Consider the following 20,028-nt stretch of genomic DNA (forward strand, 5'->3'; position numbering starts at 1 on the left):
GTTGTTTTTGTTCTTCTCCTACAACCGCAACAGCACACAGCACAACAACAACAACGAAGACGAAAAGAGCTTTCTGAATCAAATCTGTCATCTCTTTGCGAGTTTTTATTTTAGACTGCGTCCTCGTACATACCATTTGAGATGACTTCTTTGTCGAAATCTGGGTACGATACCCATGATGACGGACCTGGCTTTGTCGGTATAAGATTCTGTCAGGAATGGTAAGTGCCATGGAGGTTATGTTGATGGTTTCAAACTAAATAACAAAATTTATCTCCCACAATTCTGTTTTCCTCCCAGCAACAATATGCTTTATCCGAAAGAAGATAAGGAAAATAAGGTCCTGTTGTATGCTGTAAGTGATCCTCCCACCTCTCTGGAATGAACTTGTTCTACGTATGTTGTTTCGTTTAACCTTTGTGGCTTTCAATGAATGTTCTCTTCTGTTCAGTGCCGAAATTGTGATTACAAGCAACTGGCTGACAGCAACTGCATCTATGTCAACAAAATTATGCACGAAATTGAGTAAGTATTGTCGCAGCTAAATTGTAGTTTGTCAGATGAAATGTACTACTAAGCTGGTTCTCTTTTTTCAGCGAGCTCACTCATATAGTGGCTGATGTCATATCAGATCCTACACTACCTAGGACAGAGGAACACCCTTGTCCCAAATGTAATCTTCGAGAAGCTGTATTTTTCCAAGCTCAAACACGCCGCGCTGAGGTACATTATATTGTTATTCTAAACTTTATTTTGGAACAAAATTTTCTTATTTCTTATGCTGTTTTGTTTGACATGTTGCAGGAGGAGATGAGACTATACTATGTATGTACTAATCAACTATGCACCCACAGATGGACAGAATAGTTTGATGTACATTTTTATCATTATTGAACATATTTATTAATCGTATACTGTGACATTTTGTGCAATTCATTTTTTCTTTCTATTGTTTGATTAAATTGTGGTCTACTTTAATTGAGTCCATTTTATTCTTTTCCCTCATTCCTTTTGAAGTAAAGGCAAGAATCACTTAAATTAAAGCACACACAGTAAGTTTAAAATAGACTTTTATTGGATAAAAATAACTGCAGAACACAACGGTAACTAACAACATTTCTGTAAACTAAATAGCATGGAAAAAGAACTCAATAATCAGCTCTCAAAATGAGGCATAAAGATTCGGCAATAAGTTAAAGACTACATCAATCACATTGAGCAAGTATCTGCTGAGCCAAGCACTCCAAATACAGAAAAAACACCTAGCTGACGGCCACATGGCCGGCACGGCCCCCGCAGTGCACGAGGGGCACGTGGGCCACCGACGGGCAGGGGCCCTCCGCAGCCTCCACGTCGGCTTCCTCGCCCGAGCCAGGATCCTCCGACATCTCCGACAGCGTGGATGAGGAGGAGGACGCGGACGAGCACGGCGACCAGTTGTAGCGCGGGGACGGCGCCGAGGAGGACGACGAGGGGGAGGCAGAGGCGGCCACCGCACCGAGGACCTGGCCATTCCCCTGCCATGGGGGCTGCATCCTTTCGGCAGGGCTGAAAACCGCAAACCGTTGGGGAAAACGTGACAGAGCGACAACGGCCAAGCTAAGCACGGCGTCGTGGCTTACCTGCTAGGAGGAGAGGGGCTGGTCTCCTCCGAGGAAGCCCTGCCCAAGCTCCTGTTGGCTTCGCTGGCTCCGGGGCAGCACGACAGCACCATCTTCATCGCGCCGTAACCTGACACAGACGAACAGCATTTCAAGCTTCCCTTGCTTCCTCGCAGTTCGCAGTCTCAGAGGGCACCATTCCTCACCCCTCCTTCCGCAGTAGCTGCACAGGACCGAGCCTCCTCGCTGGCGGGCGCCGCGACGCGCCCAGGACCTGCCGCGCTTGTCCTCAGGCACCGGCGCCGAACACAGACTTCTCTTGCGCGCCCGCCCTCTCGCGTCCTCGTCACCGTCGTCATCGTCGCTGCTGTCGTCGCCGTCGTCGCCGTCGCTCCCGCTGCTGCCGCCCTCACTGCCGTCCGAGCTGTCGCTGCCGTCGCGGCAAGACTCACAACACGACGCCGACGACGCGCAGGAGCAGTACTCGTCCCTGGAGGCGGTCAGTCACTCACGTTCCAAGGGTTGGGCAAAGATTAACCATTCAGTAGCAGAACATATCAAACTCACCCCGTCCACTTGGGACTGCTGGCGCTGCTCGTCAGCGACGTGTCTGTCGTGTCGGTCCACGACGACGAGGAGCCGGTCGAGGCCGCCGACGGCGACCGGCGGCGGTTTCCCTTGCCTGGGCTCTCTGGACTCGAAGGAGAGCCACTCACACTACTTGCGGCGCCACCGGGACTCGACGAGCTTGAGACGGAGGTGGTTGAGGAGGCTGGAGAAGCGGGCTTTGCCCGGGACACTGGCGGCAGTACAGCGATGCAAAACATGAGTGACACAAGTCTCGCGGCCACAGGGCCACATAAACGCCAAGCACGGCTAGACTTACCCGGCTTGCCACGCCGCCTTCGGACGGGCGTCGAGCCACCTTTCCTCGGCGACGGCATTCTGACGGTCGGGGCAGCTGCGGTGTTCTCATGCGGTGGGAACCACGGCGGGAAGCATCAAGAACTGCCTCTGAACTAAACAGTAGCTACCACCCGATTCGCCCCACAAACACTCACGGACTCCTAGCCTAACTGTCAACTAACCGCTCCAACGTTCAATCTGACTGTGTTGTGTCCACAAGAATTCAAGCCGGCCCGGAAGTAAACAGTGCGCACCCTTTGGGGCTGCGTTGTGATTGGTTGGTGGCGGAGAAGTGGCTATGAGAAATTGGGCAGGAGGAGGAGTGGCTATGGGAAATTAAGCGTGTTGTTCTAGTGGTCGCTCTAGTGTCGTTTGTCAAAACTCGAGGCCCACTACAGGACTCTAAGTGTCACTTAGGCCACGTGCTATGTCACGTGGTGTTAGCGGGCCGGGTACTGAAGTCGTCGCAAGTCATCGCGAGACAGGCGGTAGTCATGGATGTGGGAGTTCCCCCACCACCCACCACCGGGGCTCTAACCACTGGCTGTTGCGTCCAGGAAAGTTGGACTTTGAAACGCGGAGTACACCGAGTTTGACAAGATTGTGAAGTGGCATGGGGCCCTAGTTTACTGGGACTGGGCTCAGATCCAAGTCCACGAGCGACAAGTATCGGCTGCTCAAGAGCGGTGACCGAGGGCGGCAGGAATAGTTGCGCGTTTCCATCTCCTCGCATCTCTTTTATTTCACCCGAGGTATAACCTAGGATTCAGGTTGGATTGGAAACTCCTGCACTTTGAAGTTTATGACTCGACAATTTGTCGGCTGCTTCCCTCGCCCCTCGCTTTTGTTGCACAGCTTCCCTGGGGCTTCCCTTGGGCTTCCCTCACTTCTCCGGAAGGCCTGTCGAATGACCTAGCGTCCGCGAGCTCGCACCCGGCTTACAGGTAACTTCATCTTTCCAGCTCCAGCCTGCTCCAGCCCGGCTTCGAGGCAAACATGGGGAAAGTGACGCTGTACGGCTTCGACGCCAGTCCCCCATTCCGCGCTGCGAAGATGTCCTGCGCCGCACTGGGCGTCGAGTACACCGTCAAATACGTTGATGTGACCCAGATGGAGAATCGTCGTCCCGAGTACCTCAAGCTCAACCCTATACACACCGTACCCACCATGGTTGATGGTGACTATGTTCTCTTTGACAGGTAAAGCTTCAATTATCGCTTGTTGTGACGTTCCTGTGTGGTAGCCAAATTAATCTCTTCATTTATTTCAAAGCCATGCAATATCTTGCTATCTGGCTAATAAGTATGGCAAGGATGACAAATGGTATCCGAAAGACCCATGTCAAAGAGGCATTGTGGACCAAAGGCTTCACTTTGACTGTAGTGTCCTAGGCATCGCTTTGAGAAATGTGGGGGTAAGTCCAGGGGTCAGTTCAATCAAATATTGTTAATGTTTTCCTTTTGAAAGACATAAATTTTACATGCATAGGTGCCTCTTCTGTTTGGAAAGCAACCAAATGAAAAGACAATTGCTCCACTTGTAAAAGCAGTAAAATCCCTTGACAAGCTACTTGGTGACAATGAATTTATTGCTCTCAATCATCCAACTATTGCGGATTGTCACTGTTCTGCCACAGTTTTAAGTATTCAGGTAATATTTTGTTTTGCCTTGTTTTCACCCATCCTTTTGGTAAGCATTTGAAACACTTGTTCTTTTCTGACAGGCTTTACTGCCAAATGCTGTCACATCACGAGTTGCAGCTTGGCTCGAGAGATGTAAAACAGCACTCCCCGGTTTTGAGAAGATCAACAATCCTGCCTTGGAACAACTACAGACATTAAGAGAAATGGGCAGGTCAAAACTGTAGCCCCGTTGCAATATTGTAATAAATATGAGCTCAGAAATTCAGTCTAGAAAAGTTTATTTACTTTGGCCTTTAAGCGCAAAATACAGAATAAAAATAACACTTGAATTGTTTTTGGAGGCTCACTAATGTTTAAAACAAGTCACAACATTATCAATTAATGAGATTTGTAGAAAATAATGGTTTAAAGGGAAATGAATGTGGATGAGCACCGTAACTTACAGACTGTCTGACAAGACAAATGAGACAGGACTAATTGTATCAATGACATGTGGGTACTACTATAACATTTCTAGAGAAAGAGCAATAATGAAAAATAGGTATGCGAGATAAAGATAAAAATATATTAGACCAGCTTTAACATTAGTTTACTTGCCTAAAAAAAATATCTTTATAAAACAAAGGCCTCATTTCAAACAATTTAAGGTGACAAAACTTTTTCTACTTTTCTAACAAAAAAAAAAGTTACCCCAGCTGCATACACAGTATGAACAAATTAACAAATATACATGCTCTGGCTTCATCTGTAGTTAGATGACCTGTGCCTGAAAAGAAAAGGGGCAGTTTATGTAAAATTTTACACTATGTAATCATTACTTGCAGTAGAATTACATACTCTGCTTACCGATCTTTCGAGCTATTGTGGTGGTCTCTGTACTTGTCTCTTCCATGACGGTCACGGTCCCGGTCTCTTCCCCGATCCCGCTCCCGACTTCTGCTTCGATCCCGACTGTGGCCATGACTCCTGTATCGATCTTCTTTGAAAGAATGACGATCCCGGTCCCTGTCTCGATCCCGTTCACGGTCTCTGTCGCGGTCTCTATTCCGGTCCCTGTCTCTGACATCCTTGTCTCTGCCATCCCGGTCACGGTGGGGCCTCACATCCCTGTCACGGTAGCTATCCCTCAGGAACGAGCTCCCATCGCTAAATGGGGGTCCCCCATTCGGTGAATCTCTGCTAAAAAAAAAGAAAAGCAAAACATGAATAGAGTTTATGCATCATAAGCTAAAATGGGGATAGTGATAACAGAAGAGGCTTAAGTTTACTACCTTTGATGTTTTGAGTATTTTTCAGCTTCGCCGAAGCCATCTTCATCTCGGTCGACGACAGGTCGGGAAGGCCCACCCATTTGCCGCGGTGGCGGTCTGACAGGTACATTGTTAGGGAAGCGCTCAGCCATCATTCTCTCCAATTTTTGCTGTGAAAATATAAATAAATAGAATAAAAACTTGAATAGGTTAATTTTGAATAAGATTTAGTACATCAAATTGAGAACACTAACCTGGATAGGTACAGGAATTCGTGGAAATAAGGTAGAAAACCATTCTAGCTTAGTTAAAAAGAGTTTAAGCATATTTCCAATGGTCATAGTCTGTCCTCCTCCAGCTTTTACATCAAGTTCCTATGAGAAAAAGAACAAACAAAACAAACAAAAATGAAGAAATTAGTAGAATTCCACAACCTGTTTTCACACATACACAAAAACGCAAATAAGAAAAAAAATACACGAATTAGTCTTGGTGCCTAGCCTCCAGCTGCCTCACCACTTTGAAAGAGGAGAGCAATAGTTCCCTGAACTAGTCAGCGCATACTGGTAGAATTTCAGGATTAATGAACCAAAGTCCTTAATGACATCCAAGTTATCTATTGAGAACTTCTAAAAACGCACCATCAAGAATTTGACATCAGAACACTGTAACGGTAAAAAGAATTAGTCTTTCTAGTAACTTTTCACATGGTACGCACCTCTTCATCCTCAAGATATTCATCGTACCAATCCCATAAATCAGCTGGAGGTTGAGTATACCTGTAAAAAAAAAAAAAAGAGAGATTTATGTCTTTCAAAGCAGTCTAAGTGCCCATGACAGAAAAAGAGTTAAGCACAATTACTCACCTGATGTACATAAAACCCAGACCACGGATATAAGGCGAATCAGTATGGGTGATTAAGCCATTTACCTGCTTTCTTGTTAACTTTAAGGTGAACAGTTTGTAGAGTAAGCAGTATGCAGTCGACACAATGCCTCCAGCACCTACCCCTCGGACCTGAACAGCACATGAAACAAAGAGACACTGGTTTAGACTGAATACATTAACCCACAACTTCTGTACAATATGAATACATTAACCCACAACTTCTGTACAATATGTAACAAGCTTAATGCCTCCAAGCAAGCCTCAGTGGAGAGACATAAATCAGTTCATATACTATGAGCAATGACTTAGGGATTATTAAAATTGAATTTGGTGGTGCTAAATTTAACAGGAGTATTGAGCAACAGATTAAAGTGGATGTGTTGGATGCTTTGTACTCCACCCATACCATTAGGCAAACTACTTGCTCTTTTTATTATTATACAAAACAATACAAATAAACTCAAATTTAGAGCATTATAAAAGTGAATTGACAATATTCCTGGATGATTAAAAGAAAGAAGACCTACCTCCCATTACCCTAACAAAGAGACTGAGTAGTTTTGAGGGTAAATTGCACTTTTGAGGCGCAACAAGTTTGAAATGTAGATGAAAATGGACATGCACAACAACAAATATAAATGGGTCTCACACATTCTGACTTGAGGTACTCTATGTAAAACACCAGGCAAACCCTCCAGGCTCATTTCTTGCCATGTCTCAAGAGGCTCCTGCATCTGAAAGCACTTGTAGATCATTTCAGAGTGCAAATGCTTCATTGGAAACTAGAACCAGCACTTACGGGACTTGAGTCATTTTCCTAAATTACTGAGACAACACTAGCATGATATGAAGCTAGGAAATGAATGAAGCCCTGTTATATACAGTTCATTGCACTTTTCTTATGTCAAAGAATAAAATAAAACAATACTTACACCACCACACATGCCCGTTTGCCCTGCAGTCTTGCGGCTACCCTTTTCCCAAGGCTCTAAATGTTGGACTTTGTAGTATATTTCATCAATTACTTCGTGATATGTTTTGAGCTCGTACAAGTTTACTGTAAAAATGAAAAATGTAACACTGAAATTAAAATCGTTCATCATAAGGTCTTACTACAAAAGAGGCATCACAAGAAAATGATTGAACTGGTAAGGTTATTACTTGCATACCTTTAAAATAGTGAGATGATTGAATATTGGTAAGGATAAGTGGGTTCATATTCATAGTTCGGTCACTACCCCAAACTGGTAAAACATTTCCTTTCTTATCTTTTCCTTTTTTCATAGGCCTTTCAACTTCAGCTTCGTCTTCGTCTTCCTCGTTCCACGAGTTTTCTGAAATGTTCAAAGGTCTGAATTAGGTTTCATAACAGCTAGAACGAAAATAATACAAAACTTTCTAATGATTGAGGTTATGAGACCTATGTCACTAAGCACAAAAAAATATAGAACGAAAAAAAAATTCATTTAACACTAAAATGGAATTCAACATAAAAAGATACGAAATTTGTCAATTCACACGTGAAACTAAAGAATTATAAACAAAGACGGAATACGATCTATTGACGTAGTTGGATGTACTAACCTTCATTTGGATCCATTCTGACAAAAAAATAAGACGGTGTAGCTTAAGGTAACTACTTCACACCAGTTTTCCTTCGACTAGAAAGAAGTCAACTTCCTAGTTATTCACTTAATGACACATATTCGTAGACACTAGCTGAAGAGGGACCTTGAAAAGAACGCAAGACCGTACGTAAAATATTTGTCAACTGATCATCAAAGCCCTAACGGAAGTGAACGGAAGTGAACACTGTGACTACATCGATCGTTTACCTTCGTCCTTACATTCATCTGAAACAACCACATTGAGTAACTTTTCACAAGCTGGCTTGAAAGAATGTTACCGCAAGTAAGAGGAAAAGTGAATTATAAGAATCAGAAGACACGCGCAGCAGATTTGAGATAGATGTTTCACTTTCTAGAGTTGGCCATTCATTCACTGCCTTCACAGACATTTGGTGTATTTGTTTTGGGGTTCGAAATATTTTGTCATAATTTTGAGTTGATGGGTTTATTTAATAGTTGTATTTATGTGTAGCTTTGTTCCCTGAACTGGATTGAAGTGCCTATCAATATGTCATTCTCACTGTTTTCTCCTCGATAGCCTTTTTGGGGAAAATGTGGCCAGAGTGCCCACGTCTAGTGTGGACTGGTGCAGTGTAAAGCCAGGTGTTTACTTCCATTTGATCGTGATAAATAGTTGATTTAACTAATCCAGAATGATTAACAAAATGGCGAACACTTCCAATGGAAATGGCAATCTTGTTGACGAATTTGAAGAAGCATTTCAGGTCAGTATTTCTTTCCTGCAACCGGCTAGCCTTCATAACCTACAGGGTTGAGCATTCATTTGTCAGATTCTTATCTTCAAATAAGCATAATTTGAGTATAATTTTTATCATTCTTCAATTTATTTGTACATTCCTATTGTTTTTTTCAGGCGTGCCTGAATATCTTGACCAAAGATGACAGCATTACAAGTATGGACAAGGATGAAATCCGTGCCGAAGTTGACCAAACCATTAGCAGAGTCATTGATTTGGCACGGCAAACTGAAAGCTATTTTCTTCAGAAAAGATTCTTACTTTCAGCACTCAAACCTGAATTCATTGTAAAAGAGGTTAGTTATTTTGGTAGAGTATCCTGTCAGTCCTACTGCATTTATTATAGCATAAATTATTTTCTCGTAGGACATCACTGATCTTAAAACTGAGCTGCTTCGGAAAGATGAATTAATCAAGAAGCACTATGAAAAGATAAATCAGTGGCAAAATCTTCTTGTGGATTTGCGCTCAGCCCAGTCGCAAGGGCACTTGGGTCAAGCAGCGGCAGCTGTGGGTGCAATGGGACAACAGGGCCCTCATCTGGGACAACCCAATGGTATGATAAATGAGCCGCTAAATTGTGTGTCCCCTGTGCCTCTCTTCAGTAGCTCATTGTTACTTTTGCTTTTCAGGCATGCCTCCAGGTGGACCAGGACCAGCAATGGGTCCAGTTGCTCCGGGTAACAGTATGCCAGGAAATCTTCAACAGCTTCAGCAGCAACAGCAGCAACAATTGCAGATGCAGCAACAACTTCAGCAGCAGCAACAGCAACAACAGCAGCAGCAGTCTCAGCAGCAGCAGATGCAATTACAGCAGCAAATGCAACACCAACAGATGCAGCAAATGCAAATGCAGCAACAGGTAACAGTTTGTGGAATTTCTGTTGATTGAAGTTGATCATTTTTTTATGTCATCAACAATTAATTGTGTGTTGCTCAGCAGGTGCCTGGCATGGCTTCACCGCAGCAGACCATGTTCATGGGAAGTCCCCGTACGCCGTTCCAGCCATCCCTCCAGGGGCCCCTGGCCTACCTGGAGAAGACCACAAGCAACATAGGCATGACAGATGGGCGTCGGTGACGCGGGCGGGGGAGGGGTAGGGGCCGCACGAGAAGCAGAGGGCGCGGCCGTGGTCGAGGCTCGGGGCGTGGCGTTGTTGACTACGACCCCATGGCCACTGCACCCTAGACCCTCCCAGTGCGCTACAGGCGCACTAGCCGCAGCACAATGTGATTTGTTTGATTGCCATTCGCTGAGTCTCCTCCAGTCTCGCCAGAGTTGCATTGCTTGGGTTGTTGTTTGGATTCTGTCTATTGTAAAGCAAGTGTCTAAATCCACTAGCCCATAGTTTCTCTTAGATGAAATTCAGTTGAAAGTTGACCCAATGGACAGTGAAGCTTATCTCAGGTTTTGCTGTCTGCATACTCTGGCTTGAGAAGGAGAAAGAAAAAAGTGAGAAAGAGAGACATTTAAAAAAAGAGACCTCTAGCAACAAAATTCACACAAGTGCTTCCTATCAACTGTCATCAAATGTGTCCCTCCCTCCCTGTTTGTGGACTTGTAAATGTTTCTGTAAAAATTATAATCCATCTGGTAAGCTTGTCTGCATCAATACGAAGTCATTTCATTTTTTCCTAATGTGCAGAATTTGTATTAAAATTGTTATTTTCATTGTTGATTTTGTTTTGTGTGCGAATATGATTGGAGGGAAGTTGTTTTAAAGAAAGGACTCGTTGAAGTAGGTGTTATTCATACTACAGGTGTTCTGATAATTGATTTGAGAAAATTCTTGAAGCAGATCTTTTGTTTTTATATACTGCTGATGACCTGATAATTAATTTGAGGAAAAGTATAGCTTGTCAATTCTATGTTGAAGTTTACTGTGTTCCAGCATTTAGTCTCTAACATCCTTGGACCATCATGCACTCAATTTGGTTTATCTTGGTCTCTCTTGCTTCCCACTTTTTCAGGTGTGAAGGAAAGCATGTACATTTGTGTGGTGTGTCTGTGGTCAAGTATGAAACATCCTTAGTGTGGTCACAACACTTGACTCATCTTGTATATTTATTTTTTTTTACTATGCATTTTCCTGTAAATGATGTAAATTTCATCCTTAAAAAAAATACTATCTCCAAGGGGAAAGAGTGTTTAAGTTATGAACATGTGAGTGGAGCCCAAGAACATAATATTCACAAAAGTTGTAGATGTTTTGTTAAGTTTCTGTAATCTTGTATGGGTGTGGGCAAGATGCTTTAAGTATTTACATGTCATTTTGTTGTTATTAATAAAGGAAAATTCATAACCGGGCAATATAATGTTTCTTTCTAATTTTAATACTACAAATGCATTCCTTTACAACAGACACTTCCATGACATTTGCCAACAACTTTCAATTTACAAAGAATAAAATTTAACATTTGTTAGAATTGTTTTCGGACTGTTGTACCAGAAACTGAACAAGTGTACGAGTAGGCCGGCCTGACATACCTTTGCCAATATATTTCATCTGGTTACCATCCTCCATAACTCCTGCCATATCAAGGTGCATCCAGTCTCCCTTGGGAGCAAAGTTCTGAAAAAAAAAAAAAAGGAAATGTAAGTACGACAGTAAATAATATGGACAAAATCTAACTTGCACTTCTATAAATTACCTGCAAAAAGGCTGCTGCTGTGCATGAGCCGCCTCCATCAACATTGCTTATGTTGTTCATGTCAACATGAGTATAATCTGAAACATGATAAGTTCATTAGTTTTAAGCTGTTAAGAAAAAAAAAAAGCGAAGTGAAAAAACAATTACCTGTCATATTCTTGTTGTAGCAATTCCATAGAGGGAAACGCCACATGCGATCACCGGTCAAAATGCCAGCCTTTTCTAAATCTTCCCACAACGGTGTTGAGCTAGAAAATGTTCCTGTGGCAGCTCCTCCAAGTGCTACACGCATTGCACCTAAAATATAGAAGATGTGTTTAAAACTGAATAAATACTGTAAATAAATAATGACAAACCTAAATTACCTAACTACTAACCAGTTAAAGTGGCAATATCCAAAGTAAAGAGAGGTTCAAACTGTGCAGCATAGCAAAGGGCATCTGCCAAAATAAGCCGTCCCTCTGCGTCCGTATTGTCAACTTGAATGGTCATGCCATTCATGGCAGTAAGAATGTCACCTGGTTTGATTGCAGAACCTCCTGGCATATTTTCACAAAGTGGAATCAGCCCTGTTTGAAAAAGGAAGTAAAAATAAAACTGATCATATGTACATCAGGCACAAAATGCAGGAAAAAATAGAGTGACTGAGTCAGAAAATACCAAGCAGATAAATACAAAGATAGCTTAATATTTGCAAATTCTCCTCATAGAGAAAATCACCTTTCAAATTGATGTTAAGCTTCAGCTGTGCGGCAGCTTGGATAGTTGATGCAACACAAGCTCCTCCTCCCATGTCCCCCTTCATGGTATGCATTCCTTTTGATGGCTTTAGGCTGATACCGCCAGTATCAAAAGTTACACCCTTGCCTTAAATAAGGAGTTAAAAGTAAGTAAAAGTCTTACAGGAATTCTACTTTAGATTCAAACGATATTATGTTACTTGCCAACTAAGACTATTGGTTTCTGATCTTTCGGTCCATTTTGATAGGAAATTTCCAAGAAAACTGGAGGCTGTGATGAACCTTGAGAAACTCCTAAGAAAGCTCCCATTTTCTTATTTTCAGCCCATTGTTTATCATGGGCGATTACTTCCACACCACAAGGGGTAAGAGCATCTTTCACATTCTAAAAGAGAAAATTTGGTTGATATTTAAAGAAAAAAGGAGTACATAAGAATATTCTTCAAAAAAGGAATAAAAGAATTTATTTTCACCTGAGCAAATATTTGGGGAGTCATGAGGTTACTAGGAGTAGACATAAGTCGTCTTGACAGATTTTGAGCATTGGCAAATATAACGCCTTTTTCCCACTCATTGCTTAAGACAAAAATTTTTAGATCAGTAAGAACTATTTGGAGTAGAAATTCAACAATAGCAGCATTGATCAAACTTACATTCCATCTTCCCCATACAGCTGAATGGAAGTCTCTGGTTTCTTCTTAGACCTGTACTCATCATAAATCCAATTGCTCAGAAGAGCACCCTCAGCTGCTGATTGGGCATCTCCAAAACTCTCTACCCTTATGTCATGAATGTGAGCTTTCTTAAGAGAGGCACAGCCAACTGCAAGAGATTCAATCTCAATAAAATTGGAGGCAATTTCTTACATGTAAGGGAACCTTCTCAAAAGTTCTAAAAAAATAATTCAACTTCTTAATGGAAATTTTACCTGCAGCTGCAGCCCGCACTGCCTCTTTTCCTTGATGTATCAATTCTGATTGGTGGACTCCCTGATCTTTTTCACCCAGACCAACAACAGCAATGGCAGTGGCTTCTGGGATAACATCATAAAAGACATACCCCTCTCCCTCCTTGATCTCAGGACCCGCTCTGAAAATAGGAAATATTACAGATTCAATAATTTATTACTATGACATAGGTTGCAGACACTTTCATTCAAGAGACTGACTGAAACATTGAAGTATGCAACTTATTCTAAACCCCCTCATTACTTGATCCAAATGGGAAGAGGGTTTTCAGTCAGAAAGGCTTAGAATGTTCAATCATTTATTTCACAACAACAATAACAACAATAAAGCAGCTTACACGAGTATGAATTATCACACCATAAGTGATTTCACACACTCATTTGTGCCATGAAAACAAGGGGATATTTTGTTTCTATAATGTTCTTGCTACTCATCAATAATTGTACTAAAGAAGATTGCTTGACCTGTTATAAATATGGCAGGGCAAGTTATGGTGCTTTTTATCTTCAAAAAACTATTTTGCTTCTTTTCTAAAGAATTATTTATTGTACATAATAGCTCTACTTCAAGTCTATAAATACTTAAGCAAAGCTATGAGCACAACATACTTAGATCATTTTTTTTTGTTCCTTTAAAGGAATGGATACTGGTTGCATTTCTGTCAAAGTTATAATAATTCAATCATATAAAAAAAAGAACAATTAAAATTACTGTAAAGTTTGAAGAAGTGATGAATGATAAATTTGCTTTATTAATGAGGAGAGAGAGACAGAAGATTATTCATTTAATATATGAGCACACAATTTTGGAGGAAAACAAAAATAGCCAACAAATGAACCAGTGCTATCACATTTAAGTCATTTGCTAAAATTATATTTCATGTTTGTTTTTTTCATCATCTTGTCAACAGGAAACTTCAATAACTAGGCACATGACGTTCTTAAATGAAAACCTTAACTAAATTGTTTGCCAGCTAATGGGCTTTGATCACAAAAACAAATGCACAGTGTGTAGAAAAATATAAAGAACTACAGTGCACTAAGTAGTTGAACTTCAACATTGCATTTAACAGAAAACAAATTTTTAAAATTTCAATTCACTCCGATTTTGGTTGCATTAAAACATTAGTGGAATTTAGTTATGGGCTACGTTTTCTAATAGAACATTTAATTTCAAGCATCTTTCATTCAATATGATTTGTTCAAGACAAATTATCTACAGTCCATATCACAACTATTATTGCAACTGAGAAACTAAAACCAATCTTCTTGACTAAGTTACTTAAACAGAAAGAGGTGCACTGGAAGTCATTGCATACACCTCTTAACAACTTTGGATATAAAGTTTAGCCGTAACTTCTAAGGCAGAGTTCGGGTACGCTTTGATAAATTTTTCTCTAAGGCATGAACAACATCCCCTTGAAACTTGAGTAGGATCACAGCAAGCTTCGATGTCTAATTATTCAGATATTCATCTAGTGCCCTTGAGCCATATTCTAATAATTAAATGACTGCTAATTGTGTTCCTTGTCTTCAAGGTGACTTCACATTATAACATTCATACTACCACCTTGCATCTAACCTTAAGAAGATTGCAGTGCAAAAGAGGCACCAGATGCATATTTTGAAAGATGACTTTATTAAGATAGGGCAAAAGTGGACGGGGAAATAATAAGTACAAACAGTTTGCATAATCATATATAAAACTTGGCACATTGACTTTAAAATCTGTAAGGGTTAGCTCCTGCATTCAACTGCACATAATTCATACTAATTCCAATATTTTAATAATTCCCTGGCTGTTAGCAGACACAACAACATTGGAATTTTGCCTCCAGCATACAGCAGATACAAACTCTTTCACATCATCCTCTTTCCTATCTTTCTCTAAAATACTTCGAACAGCATCAAATTTAAAACTAAAGAGTTGCTTTGTGAGCCCTTTGTAATACACATACAGAGAATTATTTTCTGAGCCACAAGCAATGTAATCTCCATCTGTGGCTAAGCCAACAAAATTCTTTTCATTGGTATGTCCCACAAAGGAACGAAGACAATGCAAATTATTCACATTCCACATTTTCAACTGACTATCTGTTGAGGCTGAAACAATATCTTCTTTGTTCAGAAATTTGACGTAAGACACAGCTTTCCGATGTCCTTTAAATACCATGAGTGCTTCTTTCATATTTCGCAAGTCATAATAATGAACACAATGGTCGGCAGAACCAAAGGCTAGATGAAATGAACTGCAAGGGTTGAATTTCACACAACAGACATTAGCCTTAGCTTCCAAGGATGCAACGGAATTTTCCATATTTAAATTCCAAAGCTTCACCCTAGCATCATCAGATCCTGAAGCAATGAGTCGGGAATCCACAGCATTGAAGTCTACACTCCAGCAGCGTTTCTCATGTTCCTGGAATGTCTTTGTTCTTTGACCTGTTGCTGCATCCCAAACAGTAACAGCACCTTCATAATCACTACTTGCCAATACATTTTTGTGATAAGAGTTCCAGATAATGCATGATATCTTAGAGGTCGATGTCATTTCCACACAAGGGTAATGGATGTCCACAACATCTCGAATGACTGACCCATACTCAAAGACTTTTATTCTTTTGGTTACCCCAGCAATTGCAAAAAATTCATTATCTTTATCAAACTCAATACTGGATACTATGGTTGAGTTGTTGAATATATCACTGGAATAATTAAGAGTGGCCAAAGGTCTAAGGTAGTTGTAACGAGAAAACTTCACCAAATTCTCTCTGAATGTATCTAAACCACCAGCACTAACACTTCCAGTGTCTGCTGACATGGTAGATTTTTCACTGGGCCTGCCAAAAGTGACTTCTTTGGCTCTAATATTCAGATAACATTGGACAAAATCATCAAAATGTGTATGCATGCGTTTCCTACGTGATGCAAGTCTGTTTTCTACAATGCTTCCAGCCAGGCGTTTTTCATTGAAACCTTCACTGTCTTGTGATACAGTTTCCTCTTGGGGTGTCGAACTGTCTAGAGAATTAGACACAACAGCTTTCTTCTTTGACTTCATTGAAGATGGTCTGCTCTCTAAGTTTACACATATATCTTCAGCACCTGGGGTGCAGTCTTTGAGAACTCTATCAACCTCGGACATGTCATGTTTTATAAGAGATACCTCTTTGTTCAACAAATCCAGTTGAGATTCTTTCAGTCTCAATAAATGCTCTAAGAACTCGTGAAGTAATTTGTTCTGAGAATACGAAGATTCTGCTTCAAGGACACTTTTCCGTTGAGTAAGTAATTCAAGAATTACATTGACGTCCGGAAGTGTAAGATTACGAGATTCAGTTGACACAAATTCTCTTAGTCCATCAACTGGACTCTGTGCCCACTCTCTTGAACTACTAGAGGTGGCACTGAATTCGTTCTTGACTTTGGACTTCGCTTTGAATTTAGAGATCAATTCATTTAGTAAGTAATTAGGGAAAACATTATCCAGTGATCCCAAAGAATAGCTACATTTGGGGCACCGTCCACTCGATTCCAATGATTTTGCAATGCATTGGTGGCAAAATGTATGTCCACAACGAGTTATATGAGCCTCCTGAATAAGTTCGAAACAAATGGGACACAAGTAGTCATTGTTCTTGTCTTCGAAGGATCCCCCGACACCATTCAACACAGCTGGATGCTGTCGTTTGGTAGGACGGCTCCGTTGATGGGTTGTGTTGTGTGATGATGATGATGGTGAATTTGAAGCCATTATTCCAAAGAGAGCACGTCACACAGTGATATCCCTGAAACAACACAAATAATGCTAATTAGCTCAAATGTCATGGTCCGCTAGCCTTATAAAACGTTTTGAATAATAGAAATTCACAGATCTAAGAAGACCATTAACTAAAAGTTGCACTAGAACAGTTCAGAAGGTATTTAGTGGATTTCTGGGTGAATAAAAGGAAAAAGTGTGGCAAGCAGTTTTGAAAAACATAAAAAGTGGCACACAGTGACTACAACTAAACAAGAGTGGATTGATCAAACACTAGTATATAATTAGTTCCATACCAAAACTGCTCTAACTATCTAATTAAGGCAGAATGTTGATCAAATAATTTTCTCATGACATGATTGAGCAAGGAGCATTACTTGACATTGTTTCTGGGTTCAGTTTACCCATGCCTCCCCCACCCACCCAACCCAAAACAAGAACAAACAAGAAAAAGGAGAAGGAAAGAAAAAAAAAGAGATAATGAGAATAATTACACAAAGCAGCACAAACAAAATGACATTGAAGAACAGCTACCCACATCAAAAGCACAAACCACCAATGAATATTGGAAAGTGATAAAGTGGCACAAAAGCAGTGAACGGAACAATCTTTCAGTTTTTATTCTAAGAAGTGAATAAATGAGAAAAAAAAACTGAACAATATGAAAATTTACAGTTTTGAAAGGGACTCACAAATTTATGAGCTTCTGCAAACGTCCATTGGATGCGGCATCAACTTTCTGGGCATCAGCAGTCAGAACACAGCCGCCCTTGTTGCTGTTCGCTCCAACCACAATCCCCTTCTGAAAATGAAAAAGAAAGTTAGCTAGTGACAAAACAAACCACATTAAAGAAGGGAGAATTGTCTCATATGGAAACCACTTTATGATTACATACAGCAAAATTAATTCAGACACAGGTCGCTTCTAAGGATAATAACCGGCTAAAATATCGAAGAGAACAGAAATTACACGCTAATTCTTGCGTTAAAACATGCAAAACTCAAGTAATGTTTGGTTTCACGGCGTAGAAAATCCGCAGGTGTTTTTAACGGGATTAAGGAGGACATGTTAGGTTAAGTGGCACTCTAGTCAACTTCGACCTACTGGGACACGAGCGGCTGGGTCAAACCCACGCTCGTTGCCACTGCGACACATGGCAATCGAAAGACCAAAGAAATAGGTACGGCGGCCTTGCCGCAAGCTTGTTAGAAAACAAAATCGGTTTCTTTTTTTTTCTGAGCCGTAAATCTGAGGTGCTTCAGTCATCATTGAGCGCAAGCAAATCATGTGCTGTTTACCTTCACATTTTCCGCGCAGGACGCCAGGGTACGAGATGAGCAGCTGGACTTCAACATAAGCAAAGATCTAGAACAATTCAATATCATGTTCAGCACATACACTATGTGCTAGGAGGGGCTCGGTGTCAGGAAAGACAGAGACAGGGAGGGATGCTTGCTGCTTGGCTGCTTTGGCTCCAACCACGCAGGCCCCGCGCAACGCAGGGAGGGTAGGGAGGGGAAGGCAGGCGGGCGTGGCGGGGAGGGAAAGGGGAAGGGGGAGGGGAACGCTCGCCGTGAAAATGGCGGCAAACCTGACTCGCTTGAATGAATGCGCTGGAAACGAACCTCACGTGCTTGACGTGCTCGAGGGGACCAAAGAGGAGCGCACTGGCCATAGAGTAAGTTACACTCGGACTGGCCGCACGGGTTACGGGTTGTGCTGCAGTGGGGATGTGTGTGGAAGAGGGGGGGGGGGATCAAATGATAAGCGAGGAGGAAAGCAAACCACTTGGAAAGCTGCGGAAAGGCTTGACAAGACGGAGCAGCACGCAACGGCGGCTTGTGCTTGTGAGAGCGCGGCAGCGGCAGCGCGGCGGAGTTGCAAAACTTTTACGGCAAACAAGGACTCGGCGGGCATGTGACTGTGCACTGAGTACCTCCACGCTCCGCGCGCGGGGGGGACGGTCGGACGGCGGGGAGGCGCGTCAGGGACCAACTTGGCGGTAATTCGATAGAACTTAACGAGTTGCCCTGTAACAAGCAACAAGCACAAACGTCCTCCAATCCCCGTGCCGACTGAAGACCGAAGATCGAAACGATGCGGGGCCACAAATAACAAATCGGGCTCGTGGGTACCATTCGTACCTCTCACAACAAAAAGGAAGCCCCCTCACTCCGTGCACACGGGCCGACACGGGCTCAATCCTGGCACATTCCACGTTCATGCATGATCAAAGCCTGCTAGTAGGCCATTCAAGCCAGGGGTATTGCCCAGACAGTTTTCAAGGTCAAGTCATGCCCTACGTTCGGGCGGAATGCAATTCCCCCATCTTCCAGGTGGCTGCCTAGGGGCAGGGGAAGGGGAAAGGGGGGGGGGATGGCATCGTGACGCCCTAGAACGTGCCCTACATGCCTGGCGCGCAGCCCTCCGATGTTACCTTTTTCAGCCTGCAGCCGGCTATCGCGACAAAAATATAGTTTTGCAGTTCCAGCTCAATTCTCACAAAATTATGTGAATGCAAAATTTTGCATTGGTTAGGTTTGGCTCAAGGCAGTGCGTGTTCATCTGGGAATTTGCTTTACGTTTCCTATGGGAGTAGCAATTGCTGGGTGTGATTCTTTCCGCTCACAAATTTCACATTCAGCCCAAAGTGATATCGAAGTCACTGTGTCAGTGAGCGCGGTCGGTGTACATCGTTTGTCCGTCCGACGTTTGTCCGTCCTGCCGAAATTTGTCCGCCCTCCCCTTCGCTTAAATTTTTGTCCGCCCGACGTTTGTCCGCCCGACGTTTGTCCGCCCGACGTTTGTCCGCTCGACGTTTGTCCGACTGACGTTTGTCCGATCTCATTTCAGGAAAGAGGGAGGGGGAGAGTATAAAATATTCCACCACGTCAGTGACAGATTAGTCGTCGGGATGGACGAAGAGGAAGCGGCCACGCTGGGTTGCCTACCTCCGAGGCGGGCGGGTCCGAAAAGGAGCCTGTCCGTGTCACTCCCACCAAAGTAGGGGTGGGAGCGTCTTTGATGCCCCCTGGCAGCCGATGGGGCCCCCGGCATTTGGGCCGGCCACCAGAACTTCCAGGTTCCCGCGGTGGAGGTCCTTGGCGTGGTCCTCAGGCCGAGCGAGCTTGGTGCTGCAGTGCAGGGCCAAGCGCGACAGTGTTGCGGCAGCCCAAGCGCGACAGTGTCGCGGCAGGGGAAGCGCGACAGTGTCGCGGCAGGTGACGCGCGAC

At 42.7% G+C, this 20,028-nt stretch overlaps 6 protein-coding genes across 15 annotated transcripts; 3 read left to right on the forward strand and 3 right to left on the reverse strand.

Moving 5' to 3' along the window:
• The first annotated feature begins 6 nt into the window (after nucleotides 1-6).
• LOC117641151 (DNA-directed RNA polymerase II subunit RPB9) lies at nucleotides 7-978 on the forward strand. The gene is made up of 5 exons (XM_034378285.1): nucleotides 7-221; nucleotides 301-355; nucleotides 452-525; nucleotides 597-723; nucleotides 805-978. Exons 1-5 carry the CDS (start codon nucleotides 142-144, stop codon nucleotides 865-867), a joined length of 399 nt encoding a protein of 132 aa, XP_034234176.1. The 5' UTR covers nucleotides 7-141; the 3' UTR covers nucleotides 868-978.
• A 75-nt stretch (nucleotides 979-1,053) lies between these two features.
• On the reverse strand, nucleotides 1,054-2,797 carry LOC117641146 (putative protein TPRXL). Its single transcript, XM_034378270.1, has 5 exons — nucleotides 2,488-2,797; nucleotides 2,169-2,400; nucleotides 1,808-2,091; nucleotides 1,623-1,731; nucleotides 1,054-1,548 (listed from the first exon to the last, which is right to left on the reverse strand). Exons 1-5 carry the CDS (start codon nucleotides 2,543-2,545, stop codon nucleotides 1,263-1,265), a joined length of 969 nt encoding a protein of 322 aa, XP_034234161.1. The 5' UTR covers nucleotides 2,546-2,797; the 3' UTR covers nucleotides 1,054-1,262.
• LOC117641149 (glutathione S-transferase 1-like) lies at nucleotides 1,968-4,415 on the forward strand. 4 transcript variants are annotated; one of them, XM_034378283.1, is made up of 5 exons: nucleotides 1,968-2,100; nucleotides 3,470-3,706; nucleotides 3,780-3,921; nucleotides 3,996-4,157; nucleotides 4,231-4,415. In XM_034378283.1, the coding sequence occupies exons 2-5, from the start codon at nucleotides 3,504-3,506 to the stop codon at nucleotides 4,372-4,374; spliced, it is 651 nt and encodes a 216-aa protein (XP_034234174.1). In that variant the 5' UTR covers nucleotides 1,968-2,100; nucleotides 3,470-3,503; the 3' UTR covers nucleotides 4,375-4,415. The 4 variants fall into 4 exon arrangements, with proteins under 4 accessions (XP_034234174.1, XP_034234172.1, XP_034234173.1 ...); XM_034378281.1 differs by lacking the exon at nucleotides 1,968-2,100 and adding an exon at nucleotides 3,009-3,259 and having other exon boundaries at nucleotides 3,363-3,706; XM_034378282.1 differs by lacking the exon at nucleotides 1,968-2,100 and adding an exon at nucleotides 3,010-3,259 and having other exon boundaries at nucleotides 3,480-3,706.
• LOC117641145 (pre-mRNA-splicing factor 38B) lies at nucleotides 4,412-8,262 on the reverse strand. Of its 2 annotated transcripts, XM_034378268.1 has the most exons (10): nucleotides 8,125-8,262; nucleotides 7,874-8,020; nucleotides 7,459-7,623; nucleotides 7,222-7,346; nucleotides 6,267-6,418; nucleotides 6,119-6,179; nucleotides 5,655-5,774; nucleotides 5,422-5,570; nucleotides 4,997-5,329; nucleotides 4,412-4,916 (listed from the first exon to the last, which is right to left on the reverse strand). In XM_034378268.1, exons 2-10 carry the CDS (start codon nucleotides 7,887-7,889, stop codon nucleotides 4,892-4,894), a joined length of 1,146 nt encoding a protein of 381 aa, XP_034234159.1. In that variant the 5' UTR covers nucleotides 7,890-8,020; nucleotides 8,125-8,262; the 3' UTR covers nucleotides 4,412-4,891. The 2 variants fall into 2 exon arrangements, with proteins under 2 accessions (XP_034234159.1, XP_034234160.1); XM_034378269.1 differs by lacking the exon at nucleotides 8,125-8,262 and having other exon boundaries at nucleotides 4,997-5,326; nucleotides 7,874-8,015.
• LOC117641148 (mediator of RNA polymerase II transcription subunit 28-like) lies at nucleotides 8,063-10,986 on the forward strand. 4 transcript variants are annotated; one of them, XM_034378274.1, is made up of 6 exons: nucleotides 8,063-8,200; nucleotides 8,456-8,642; nucleotides 8,792-8,971; nucleotides 9,042-9,231; nucleotides 9,308-9,537; nucleotides 9,616-10,986. In XM_034378274.1, exons 2-6 carry the CDS (start codon nucleotides 8,571-8,573, stop codon nucleotides 9,754-9,756), a joined length of 813 nt encoding a protein of 270 aa, XP_034234165.1. In that variant the 5' UTR covers nucleotides 8,063-8,200; nucleotides 8,456-8,570; the 3' UTR covers nucleotides 9,757-10,986. The 4 variants fall into 4 exon arrangements, with proteins under 4 accessions (XP_034234165.1, XP_034234166.1, XP_034234164.1 ...); XM_034378275.1 differs by having other exon boundaries at nucleotides 8,098-8,325; XM_034378273.1 differs by lacking the exon at nucleotides 8,063-8,200 and having other exon boundaries at nucleotides 8,236-8,642.
• Nucleotides 10,987-10,988: 2 nt separating this feature from the next.
• Nucleotides 10,989-18,513, reverse strand: LOC117641141 (E3 ubiquitin-protein ligase COP1-like). 3 transcript variants are annotated; one of them, XM_034378260.1, is made up of 12 exons: nucleotides 18,421-18,513; nucleotides 18,094-18,160; nucleotides 17,487-17,596; nucleotides 12,996-13,156; nucleotides 12,721-12,889; nucleotides 12,541-12,643; nucleotides 12,272-12,452; nucleotides 12,048-12,194; nucleotides 11,705-11,896; nucleotides 11,475-11,624; nucleotides 11,328-11,404; nucleotides 10,989-11,248 (listed from the first exon to the last, which is right to left on the reverse strand). In XM_034378260.1, the coding sequence occupies exons 1-12, from the start codon at nucleotides 18,468-18,470 to the stop codon at nucleotides 11,087-11,089; spliced, it is 1,569 nt and encodes a 522-aa protein (XP_034234151.1). In that variant the 5' UTR covers nucleotides 18,471-18,513; the 3' UTR covers nucleotides 10,989-11,086. The 3 variants fall into 3 exon arrangements, with proteins under 3 accessions (XP_034234151.1, XP_034234152.1, XP_034234150.1); XM_034378261.1 differs by having other exon boundaries at nucleotides 18,396-18,470; XM_034378259.1 differs by lacking the exons at nucleotides 10,989-11,248; nucleotides 11,328-11,404; nucleotides 11,475-11,624; ... (6 more) ...; nucleotides 18,094-18,160; nucleotides 18,421-18,513 and adding an exon at nucleotides 13,321-16,822.
• Nucleotides 18,514-20,028: the final 1,515 nt, after the last annotated feature.

The sequence above is a fragment of the Thrips palmi genome, unplaced genomic scaffold, assembly GCF_012932325.1.
Source record: "Thrips palmi isolate BJ-2018 unplaced genomic scaffold, TpBJ-2018v1 HiC_scaffold_15, whole genome shotgun sequence".
Classification (NCBI taxonomy): Eukaryota; Metazoa; Arthropoda; class Insecta; order Thysanoptera; family Thripidae; genus Thrips; species Thrips palmi.